Consider the following 12,639-nt stretch of genomic DNA (forward strand, 5'->3'; position numbering starts at 1 on the left):
TGTACCTTGTGTTTTACTGTTCCCTGCTGGGTAAAAACACTTGCATTACACTTAAAGGGTTGCCACACCTTAAAATTGTAAGGCTATATCTCTTTCATGCGCAAAGACATTCTAGAGATCATAGAATCATAAAATCATTGAGTTGGAAAAGTCCTCATGGGCCATCCAGTCCAACCCCCTGAGATGAAGCAGGAAAATTGCATTCAAAGCACACTTGACAGATGATCATCTAGCCTCTGTTTAAAAGTTTCCAAATAAGGAGCCTCCACCACATTCTGGGGCAGAGAGTTCCACTGCTGAACAGCTCTCGCAGTTAGGAAGTTCTTCCTCATGTTCAAGTGGAATCTCCTTTCCTGTAGTTTGAAGCCATTGCTCCACGTCCTGTCTCCAGGGCAGCAGAAAACAAGCTTGCTCCCTCCTCCCTATGACTTCCCCTCACATATTTATATGTGGCCATCATGTCTCCTCTCAGCCTTTTCTTCTGCAGGCTAAACATGCCAAGCTCTTTAACCCGCTCCTCATAGGGCTTGTTCTCCAGACCCTTGATCATTTTAGTCGCCCTCCTCTGGACACATGCCAGCTTGTCAACATCTCCCTTCTGTTGCAGTGCCCAGAATTGGACACATTACTCCATGTGAGGTCTGACCAAGGCAGAATAGAATGCTTTAGGACGATTTTTTCACTTTCTCAACGTCTACATGACAGTGCCATCTACTGGAGAAAACAATTAAACGGTGTTTTTTTTTCCTTTTTTTTTAAAGTGTGACCAATTTCTGGTTATTTTGGAGGAGTTAACTATTTCTCTTCAAAGAAGTCCCAATATTTCAGAAAAACAGATTTCCCAGAACGCAAAACTCTTGATGGGAAAATGCAGCTTCCTTCTGTCATAGGATATTCCCACTACTACACTAATGTTTATCCAATCTTGTAAAATTGGGAATGGGATGAGATTCATAATAGCATTTCCCCCAGAAAATCGCAAGACTCTTCTCTAGTCTGATACTTTGGTCTTTGTGCCCAAAGATTTGAATAACATATTAAAATATGGGGGTTGATCCCTTTAATTGCACCCCTGAATAAACTCAAGATCAGGTCTTCTCCGCAAATACAGATTCTTTCTTTTTCAATCTTGAACTGTACGTCCAACACTTATTCGATATCCCTCATCTGAGATGCTTTGAGACAAGAACTGTTTTGGATTTTTTTTTAAATCTAGAAAACCTATATTTGCATTGTATGTAATGAGACATCTTGGGAGTTGGAACCCAATCTAAACAGGAAATTAATGTACTACACACAGCATGAAGGTAAAAATATTTCAGCGCATGAAACAAAGTTTGTGTACATGGAATCATCAGAAAGTAAAGGTTTCAGGATCTCAGCTAACCACGTAGATTTATTTATGTTGTGTCAGTAGCAACTTGAGAGACTGCAAGTTGCTTCTGGTGTGAGAGAATTGGCCATCTGCAAGGATGTTGCCCAGGGGACGCCTGGATATTTTGATGTTTTACCTTCTCTCATGTCCTTGCATGGGGAGCTGGAGCTGACAGAGGGAGCTCATCCATGCTCTCCTCAGATTCGAACCTCTGACCTGTTGGGTTCCTGCCGGGTTTAACCCATTGCACCACCAGGGGCTCCTACCATGTAGATGATTGTGGAGTATTTCAGATTTTGGGATTCCATTTGAGGAATGCTCAGCCTATATTCTGCACTTGTGGTCTCTTCCAATGCTAAGATCCCATGCACTGCTGGCTTGACTCTTCAAAAGGTTTTCCAAAATAGAATTGAGCCCTACCTCCATCACAGAGGATGTTCACTGTATTTGAAGTTGACTCCCTCCTTGCTGCATACACACAGAGAAGTCCATAGAGAATAATCAACATGAAATTCTATTATGACGCAGTCTCCATTTTTTAAAAGCTGCAGTGGTTGAAAGAACGACTACTGTGATTCCCTCTGAGGCATTACCAGAGTTAACTTACTTAGTTGCACAAGGCATTCACTTGAATTCAGGATGTCCAGTCAAAACAAAGCCACAAAAGGCTCTGAAATAAAGTCTGAATGGAAGGTCATGTCTGTGATCTGTTTCCTGGCACAAGGGAGCCTATTAAATTAATATGAGGAAATGAGCCATTTCAATTGCCTGGTGATATTTAGGTTTGAAGTTAAAAGATTAGCAAAATAATAGTCATGTTTGGGGTCCAGGCTTAAGAGGGGGAAAGGCAGCCTTCCCATTATACAGGAGTAGCTTAAGAACTGCCTTCACCCCCTGGAGCAAATGGGCTGAGGAACAGAGGTTCTGATCTCACCATCTTTAAAGATGTAAGAGATAGCTACAAAGCTTTGAAATCCCTTCCCTGTGGAGCTGTCAAGCTCTGTCTTCCAGTCTATCCAGACTTTTATGTTCAGAGACCTGCTGTTTTGCCCTAGAGTACTATTTGTTCAGTTTCCTTATGCGTGTACTACTCTGATATTTTAATTTGTAAGCTTGAGTTGATTTTCTTTTTGAGAAAAATAGGATATAAACAGAGTAACAGCTATGTAGACACTGTATCTTTCTCTAAAGACAAACACATGGAAATAGAAAGTCACCAGTGAATGTGTATGTTTTTACCTTCAAGTCACATGCCAACTTGCGGTGATCTCATCAATTTCATAGGTTTTCCTTAGGCAAGGAACAGAAGTGTGTTTGATAGTCCATTCCTCTGAAATTTAGTCCACAATATTGGCAATCTCCCATCCCAAACTAACCAGAACTGACCTTCAACAGTAGGATCTAGTGCCTTTTTTTTTCATCTCAGGAGCAACTTGAGAAACTGTAAGTCGCTTCTGGTGTGAGAGAATTGGTTGTCTGGAAGGATGTTGCCCACGGGACACCTAGATATTTTACCATCCTATGGGAGGCTTCTCTCATGTCCCCATATGGGAAGCTGGAGTTGACAGACGGGAGCTCACCCCATCCCCCAGATTCAAACCGCCAACCTTTCGGTCAGCAGTCCTGCCAGCACAAAGGTTTAACCCACTGTGCCACCAGGGGCTCCATATGGTGTCTTTTAACCAGTGAATGATTGGCTGCACTTCTTAGTCAAAGATAACAAATTATTTCTTTCACTCCTCCAGTAGTAGGGCGATGGGACATCTAGACTCTGTAAGGCAGGCATTTGCCTCTGGAGATCAAGACTGCTTTCTTTTGGTTGGTCCAACTACTTCCTCCTCTACCTTGTTCATAAAGAATATTTTACTAACAGCCTTCAATTAAGAGGCTGGTACCAATAACATGCAAAAGTGAATGTGTTGACCGGTAACATAAACGTAGTCAAGACAGGGTTGTAGGATAATGTGCAACTCTTCTGTACATTCTGTGCATGTCTGTAACATGGATAATGAGTGATGTGCTTTTAATACCATCTCATCAGTGGCCTTGTTCAAAAGTTTCAAGTTTCTGGACTAGCCTTGGAAGCTTTAATAACCCTTCCAAATTTCGCAGAAATGAAATCCAATAGTCTGAACACTTCATATTTGCATTAAACTGAGCCTGAAGATGTATTGTTCACTGCCCTGCTCCATGACTATATCTGATGACTTATCAGTACTAATGTCAGTGCTATTTCATGTTACTCAGAATACTAACTGGCACTGAAACTGAGATAGAAGCGCTTCTGCATCCCCTCCCAACTCTTTGTATACTTGGACAGCAGCATTCCAGACAGAAAAATACAATTTCCCCAGGGCAACAAAATCATTAGTGTAACTACATGCTTCAGTGCTCCTTGTACCTGCTGTTCAATAAGCATCCCACTGTACTGTTCATGACTGTCAGTAAAACAGCCCTTCTGTAAAACTTCCATTATAGAAAGCAGCAGAACAGGTTTGCGGGAACAAGAGGCATTGTCACAATATGATTATAGAGACTCCAGAATTCTAACATTTGGGTTCAGTAAAATAAACTCCTTGTTCCACTGCCTGGCAAGAAACTTCTACAGAGGTCATAATTCCTTCTCAGATAAATTCACTTCTCTTTCCTTCCTGTATTCAAACCCAAGTAGGACACTTTCAAGTGGCACAGAGTCATTTTCCTGCTCAAGTCGCACTACATGATCACATGAACCAGGCTTAATTCTGGAACATCCAGCTGTTGTATTTCCAGATATTTTATAGAAGGGAAGAACTACAATGAAGTAAGAGTTAAAAAGTAAAACTGAGATGGGAATATGTGGACTTTAGGACATTGCTGGGCCACAAATCTGAGCAGTCCTGGCAGCCATAGGCTGAATACTGCAGTCCAACATCTGGAGACCCACAATTCTCAAACATGATGTTAACCTTAGTGGTCACATGCAATACAAGTCTTAAAAAATACTCCAGTATTGCCATACTGCTTAACACTAGCATATTTGCCAGTGTCTCCACAATTGTATCAAATGGCAAGTTTATGAAATCAAAGACCACCAGTACCTCCCCCTTGGTCATCCTTGGCTAGTATGCAGTCCAGGCACATCACTTTGGCTTCTTCTGTCGTATTCATAGTTTAATAAAATTGAATGAGTTGGGATGATGGATTATTTAGTGACAATATTGTTATTTCTTATGTTATAAGTATTTAACATGCATATAGTAACACTAGGAGCCTGCAGTGGGTTAAACCACTGAACTGCTGAACTTGCTGACCAAAAGAGGAGCAAAATGAGCTCCTGCTATTAGCCCCAGCTTCTGCCAACGTAGCAGCTTGAAAACATGCAAATACGAGTAGCTCAATAGGTACCGCTTTGGCGGGAAGGTAACTGTGCTCCATGCAGTCATGCCAGCCACATGACCTAGGAGCCGTCTATGGACAACGCCAGCTCTTCGTCTTAGAAATGGAGATGAGCACCCCCCCCCCCGCCCTGTTGGACATAACTAGACTTAATGTCAAGGGGAAACCTTTAACTTTATAGGAACATTACTAAGTAAATAAGAGTTCAATCCAATTTGCACCTGCACTTTATTATATGCAGAATGACAATAAATATCAGAAAACCACAACAACATGGAGGTACAGGTAGTGAGTGGGCATAGAGACACCATACCCACTTTGGCACAACTGATCAGCATAGTTTATACAAACACTTTTAATAATTACATAAACCATAGAAAGACAAGCAGCTAGGACTGATTTTGGGATGCTGTGGCACACTGACAGCACTATAAATGCCATGACCACCTCATCAAGCACGCAAGAATGGAGGGGCAAGGTTCAGGCCCCATGTTTCCCGCTGTGGTGCATCCCATCAGGCACAGACAGGAACTAAGTAGTTTACTGATGTGTTTCATTGGTTCACCCAGCCAAGGAAAGGGGAGAAGGGAACAATAATGTGTCCCTGACTCTACATAGACAAGAATGAAGGGAAGCTGTTAGCGCTGGAGGATTAAGATGAAGTGACAGCCAATTCAGAACATCATGGCACAAAAATAGTCCTGTGCAATTTATTTTGCCATTGCAGCAGCAGAAAATAAATGGGACTGATAAAAACTGTTGCCTGAGAAGACACTCCAGACAGACCAAAAAAAATTCCTTTATATATCATTCACAGTTAGAAGAGGGTGTATTCCAGGTTTTGATAATCTGACCAAACCAGCTGACCACTTTCTCTCCAGCCCAGCCCTTTGGGAAAAAAAACTGCAATGGAAGGATATCTCAAGCAGTGTCAGCAAGGGCCACACAGGGAGCTTGCATCAAAAACTTAGCCTCAGCAACTGTCAATTTGAGGCAAGCAGTACTCTTATGATACTGGAAGTATCCCCAAGAGGCATTCTGTGGAGGCCAAAGTGTAGTTGTTTTTTTCTCTGAACTTGCTTCTGATGTTCCCTCTCCCCATCTGGAGTTCTGGGGAAAGAATTCCTAATACTGGCATGAAATGGCAGTGGTAATAGAAGAAACACAAAAAACACTGGTACAAATGTTGCCTCGTTTAAGCTTTGGCACAAGCACAATGTTAAGCACACCACTGTGCTTCAACATAAAGCAGAGGACAATAGTAAAAAGGCCACTACTGGCAACTGTAAAACAAAAATAATTTAAATAAATCACTACATCATGCCAAGACATGGAGGGAATGAATGAGTGAATGAATGAATAAATAAATAAATAAACAAACAAAAAAAATAATAAATACCGGTTTGGTCTGTAAATATCCAACACGTTCACATTAGATTCCCTGTTCTCTTACAGCTGCAAATTACAAATTAATTTAAAAAAAAAACAATTCTGAAGAATGAATAGGGAATTAATACCCCTTCTTCATTCTTGACCAAACACTAGAATGTGATGAACCCCAGAAACAAGGAAAGAAGGAGACAGAAGCAGGGCTGGGTGGCAGTTTGGAATGGACTAAGATCTCTGCCCACCTAAACCTCCCTGTTACTCATCGAGGCCTGGTATCAAATCTGCAATACTGTCCACATAGTAGTGAGGCACCAGGTCCTTTGCCGCAGGGCTGTCGCTGGCCATGTAAGCCTGTGCCTCCTCTAGGTGCGAGACACCTGTCAGGGTCAAGACCGTATCAAGGCCACAGTTCTTGCCAAACAGGATGTCTGTCTCCAGTCGGTCACCAACCATGAGCATGCGAGATGGATCCACACCAAAGCGCTCCACAATGCATTCAAACATGTATGTGTTTGGCTTTCCAATCACTGTTGCCTTGCGCCCGGATGCTGTTTCAACAGCAGCAGTGAGGCTTCCTGTCCCTGAGAAAGCAAAAACAAAAAAAACACACACATACATAAGTCAACAGACTAATCTTTAATAAGAGACACAAACTAAGTGCAGGGAACACATCTGTTGGATTGGAATTTCCAGCAAAGCCAGCAGAGCCATTTTATGAGTTTTCTCTGTTTAACATAACTACTGGAATCTGCTAGTTAATAAAGAAAGCCTGTAGTAAAACAACATCATTAATAATGCTTTTTATTCCAGTAGTTGCAGCATCTCTAGAAGCCTGAGCAAGATTAACTTATATTGAAGGGGAAGAGAAGATTTTCATCTTGGAATGCCTAGGAAAGTATATTTTTTTATTACTTTGGAGGAGTCTTCACCCCATTGTTTGAGAATGTGTCAGAACCTTCCAGAACAAGAGACAAATGATTTAAAGTCCAGGAAAAACCATATATCTTGTTCTTGGGGGTCAGGGTTGGCCATAATCCAAACCAAGACACCAACCCATAGAGGCAATATTTTGTTTATTGTGGGGACTGGTGACAAAAGACTTTTCTGATCAGCTAAGGGGCATGAGCTAACTTGGACTTCATTCTGCATCCCACTTGCTAAATCCGTGTAGATCAACAAATTATTATTTTTGTACTTTCGTGACTACAATTTCATTTTGACACTCTTGAGCGTGGGTTGACCTTGGAATCAAGTTGATTGGCGGTTTGATCTGGGGAACGGGGTGAGTTCCCGTCTGTCAACTCCAGCTTCCCCAGGAATTATGTAATTCAATACTGCTTCATTAAAAAGAAAATGTAGACCAAAAAAAGAAAGAAATGAAATTCACATAGCATTTTGGATGGTAAGATAAAATCTTTCTATATCCCTAGCTTTCCACTTACACATGCTACATGTCTTTCATTTCAACACATGCAATGTGGCCCACATTTTTCTGATATATCGAAAAGCTGCATGACATCCTCTATCCTTCTTTGTTAATATCACTAGAAAATACTATGTGCACTAAAATGTATTCAGCTTTGAGATGATTTCCCAAGAAGTAATGGAAGGTATGTATGAGTGGCCTTAGAAATGTGAGGTTAAAAAGTCTGGAAATAAAAGCATACATTTAAAATCAACTATCAAGACCATAAAACTCTCCGATAAAAATTGCTATGGGATTATGGGAGTTGTAGCTTTACAAGGTCTTTAGCTTTTCTGAAAAAGTGTGCTGATGTCAAACTGTTATGCAGCCTTGCACTGTATCCTATGCCCTCGCCCCATGGTTACAGCTCTGTACTTTTTCCATTCCCTGGCCCTATGGTTTACAGCCTTGCCATGTTTACACTAGCTATTGCTACTGGTGGATGTCCGCTGTTTTATTCTGAGTTTTATGTTGTTGTTACATGTTTATATGTTTTACTCAATTGTATGTCATATTGTGTTTTGTGTCATATCTTGTTCTAGGCACCTTATGTAAGCGGCCCTGAGTCCCTTCGGGGAGATGGTGGCGAGATACAAGAATAAAGTTGTTGTTACTACTACTACTACTACTACACTAGATTATCTCTACAGTTTAGATGCACCTAGTCTTCAAGGTTCATAGAATTGTATCCATGATTGTTTGTACACTTATTATTGTAGTTTGTGTGAGTGTGTGTCTGTGTAGGTGTGTGTTTTGTTGGGGAGTTTGTTTCTTACTTTATTTTGTAGTTTCTTCTAACAGCGAGCTAATTAGCTGTATAGTTTTTATTGCTATGTTCATATGCAGCATTGAATCTTTCTATAAGCCGCACTGAGGCCCCTCCGGGTGAGCAAGGCGAGGCATAAATGAAGTAAATAAATAAATATGTAAATAAGGTGCTACAAAATCCTTTGGCATACAGTTCTGGTAGTGTGAAAGAGAACTGGAAGATTTTCTGTACTTAGCATTGAGCCGTGGTAGTGAAAGTGGTATCTAACTACATTAATTCTACAGTCCCTCTGATATTCCTCAACAATAGGGTCACCATAAGTTGAAGGCAGTTAACAACAAACTAAATCCTTGAAAGCAGAAGTGTCTGGATTAACTTAAATTTGGTTTCAATGTACAGTTTTACTGCTGTGGGATCATGGGAAGTGATGTTTTTCCAGGTTTTAACCTTCTCTCTATGGGAGCCCCCAGTGTCGCAGTGGGTTAAACTGCTGAACTGTTGACCGAAAGGTTGTCGGTTCCAATCTGGGGAGTGGCATGAGCTCCCACTGTTAGGTCCAGCTTCTGCCAACCTAGCAGTTCGAAAACATGCAAATGTGAGTAGATCAATAGATATCGCTTCTGCAGGAAGGTAATGGTGCTCCATGCAGTCTTGCTAGCCACATGACCTTGGAGGCGTCTATGGACAACGCCAGTTCTTTGACTTAGAAATGGAGATGAGCACCACCCCCCAGAGTTGGACACATCTAGCCTTTGAGGTAACAAGGAGCTGCTTCAGACTGGAGACCTATTCTTCCTAATAGCTGGCTTCCCCCAGCTTTCTCTATTTATGACATTTATATGCCACCCTTCTCACCCCGAAGGGAACTCAGAGCAGCTTACAAGATATATATACACATACAATATATTATATTATTAGCATAGTACAACATCAGTACTAAATATTATATTGTACCATACCATTATTTTGTAATATTATTAGTAACATTACATGTATTATAAATATATAATTATAATATCATATTATTATTAGTATTATATTGCATTACATTACTGAGTCAACTGCGGGCTGAGAGAGGCAGTATATAAATGCAGTAAATAATAATATTATAAATATATGTATCTACAATATATTATATTACATTGTATTGTATTATTAGAATAGCACAGGACAAGGAGTACTCTTTTTGTGTACTGTGCTCAGCAATACTTCCTCCTATAAGGGAACGAGATGAGATGATGTCTATTGTTATAATGTTATTCTTTTATATTGTTCTTAACTGTTTTTATCATGTTTAAGAATTGTATTTGCTATTGTGAACCGTTCTGAGTCGCCCTGAGAAGAGTGGTATACAAATATAGTAAATAAAAAATAAAAATAAACTGGGGGTGCAGAATGAGGCCCTCCAGGTGTTTTGGACTTCAATTCCCACCATTCCTAACAGCCTCAGGCCCCTTCCTCCCCCCCCCCCCCCAGCTGCTTAGAATGTCAGAACATTGAGGCTGGCCAATCAGAAACCATATGCAAATGAGTAGGTAGAGATAATTCATGCAGGGGCCAACTTGGCCCCACTCTCTAGGTGTTTTGGACTTCAACTCCCACCATTCCTAAGAGCCTCAGGCCCCTTCCTTTCCCCCCTCAGCTGCTTAAGAATGTCAGAACGTTGGGGCTGGCCAATCAGAAACCATATGCAAATGAGTAGGTAGAAATAGCTAATGCAGGGGCCAACTTGGCCCCTCTCTCTAGGTGTTTGGGCTTCCTAACAGCCTCAGGCCCCTTCCTTTCCCCCCTCAGCTGCTTAAGAATGTTAGAATGTTGAGGCTGGCCAATCAGAAACCATATGCAAATGAGTAAGTAGAGATAGCTCATGCATTGGCAAACTTGGGCCCTCCAGGTGTTTGGACTTCAACTCCCAGCATTCCTAACGGCCTCAGGCCCATTCCTTTTCCCCCTCAGCCGCTTAAGCGGCTGAGGGGGAAAAGGAAAGAGACTGAGGCCGTTAGGAATGCTGGGAGTTGAAGTCCAAACCACAATTATACTGAGAAGCCCTCCCTCCCAACTCAGCGGCCTCTTCCTTCCAACGGCAGGCTCCCCCCCCCCCTTTGGTTAGGCCAAGGGCGCTCTGCTTATGCGCAGGAGCCCTCCTTCCTCACCGGGGGTGCGCTCCCCGCTGCTAAGCGGGTGCCAGGGGTCCGGGTCGGTGGCCACGAGGAGGCACTGCGGGTCGCGCAGGTAGGCGCAGGCCTGGGAGAGTTTGGCAAAGGTGAACTGGTCGTCGTAGCCCACCAGCACGGCCCGCACGGGCAGCGCCTCCCCGCCTTCCTCCGCTTCTTGGCCGGCGAGGCGGAGGCCGGCGTCGCGGAGCTCCCCGCGGAGCCCTTCCCCGCCTAACGCGTAGACGGTGCCGGGCCCTGGCAGCGGAGGCGAGGCGGACGAGGAGGAAGAGGCGGAATCCCCGGCCCCGCCTTCGCCGAGGAGCCGCTGCCGGAGGTAGAGCGCGGAGCAGAGCGCGGAGCTGAAGACCTGCTCGCCTCGCACGCCGCGGAAGCCCAGGCGGGAGAAGCGGCGCTCCAGCTCGGCCACGGAGCGGCGGCTGTTGTTGGAGACGAAGAGCGCGGCCTTGCCGCTCCGGCTGAGGCGCTCCAGGAGTTCCGGCGCGCCGGGGACCGCCCGCTCCCCGGCCCACAGCACGCCGTCGCAGTCGAAGAGCACCCCTTGCGCCTCGCCCAGCACCTCCCGCAGGCCCGCGCCGCTCAGCCGCCGGCAGCCCGCCATGGCTGCTGGCACACAGGCCTCCGCTCAGCCGCCGCCTTCCCGCGCCCTACGCGCATGCGCTCCCCCGCGCAGCCAATCGCAGAGCACGCCGCCCGGCACGCGGGGAGAAACAGCGGCGCCAATCCCTCCGCGCGCATGGAACGAAATAGGCGGGGCCAAGGCTGAGCGCCCAATCGGGATGCGGGAAGGACGGTGATTGGCGGCTCGGAGAGACGACGTAAATAGTCCCCGCCCACTAAGGAGGAAAGGAAGGTCTCTGTTGCCATGACAACCCGAGAGAGCGAGGGGTCCCGGAATAATAACAACAACAGGGGACAGGAGAGAAGCCTCCCACAAGGATGATGAAAACATCAAATCATCCGGGCGTCCCCTGGGCAACGTCCTTGCAGACGGCCAATTCTCTCACACCAAAAGCGACTTGCAGTTTCTCAAGTCGCTCCTGACACGACAAAAAACAAACAAACAAACAACAGAAACAACCTTACAGCTGGAACAGGCCCGTAGCCAGGATTTCGTTTCGGGGGGGGGGGGGGGTGAATTTTTTTCGGGGGGGGGCTGAGTTTCGGGGGGGGGGGCTGAGTCTGAGTGAAAGAGGATCTACCCTAGCAAACCTTTTGTATTGTTACCCCAATACCCCCATGCATATGGGATATATTGAGTATGGTGATCAGATCATGATATGAATAAACATAACAGTTTAAATAATGCACCAGTAAGGCCTTTTCGCGAACCACCATGAGAATTTCGGGGGGGGGGGCTGAACCCCCCGAGCCCCCTCCCCCCCCCCCCCCCCCCCCCGCTACATGCCTGAGCTGGAAGCAGGGTACGCCTCACTACCTCTGAGGATGCTTGCCATAGATGCAGGCGAAACGTCAGGAGAAAAATTGCCTCCAGAACATGGCCATATAGCCCGGAAAAACCTACAACAACCCAGTGATCCCGGCCATGAAAGCCTTCGACAATACAGGGTACAATATAGTTAAACAATAAACACCAAGGTTCGAGGCAGGTAAATATATGAAATAATAATAATAATTGTTATTTCTATTTTTGTTACTCTACAGCAGGGGTCCTCAAACTTTTTAAACAGAGGGCCAGGTCACAATCCCTCAAACTGTTGGAGGGCCGGATTATAATTTGAAAAAAAAACCATGAATGAATTCCTATGCACACTGCACATATCTTATTTGTAGTGCAAAAACACTTTAAAACAATACAAGAATTGTCAGCCCATTGTATGCTAACTAAGGTGGTCAGTTGAAACATTCACACCTAGCTCCAGCAGACAAGAGTCCTTTGTCTCACCCTGGTCATTCCACAGATATATAAACCCTTTTTCCTAGTTCCAACAGACCTCACTACCTGTGAGGATGCTTGCCATAGATGCAGGGGAAACGTCGGGAGAAAATGCTTCTAGAACATGGCCATACAGCCTGAAAAAACCTACAACAACCCAATACAAGAATTAACACGAAGAACAATTTTAAC

General features: G+C 44.2%; 1 protein-coding gene across 1 annotated transcript in view; it reads right to left on the minus strand.

Moving 5' to 3' along the window:
- Window positions 1-4,962: 4,962 nt before the first annotated feature.
- Window positions 4,963-12,639, minus strand: part of SH3BP1 (SH3 domain binding protein 1) — a 49,956-nt gene continuing 42,279 nt past the window's right edge. The window contains exons 19-20 of the mRNA XM_067468507.1: window positions 10,530-11,169; window positions 4,963-6,723 (exon numbers count right to left, since the gene is read on the minus strand). Coding sequence (XP_067324608.1) covers window positions 6,398-6,723; window positions 10,530-11,169 — 966 coding nt within the window. The 3' untranslated portion in view covers window positions 4,963-6,397. The remainder of the gene's footprint in view (window positions 6,724-10,529; window positions 11,170-12,639) is intronic.

This window comes from Anolis sagrei, chromosome 5 (genome assembly GCF_037176765.1).
Source record: "Anolis sagrei isolate rAnoSag1 chromosome 5, rAnoSag1.mat, whole genome shotgun sequence".
NCBI classification, from domain to species: domain Eukaryota; kingdom Metazoa; phylum Chordata; class Lepidosauria; order Squamata; family Dactyloidae; genus Anolis; species Anolis sagrei.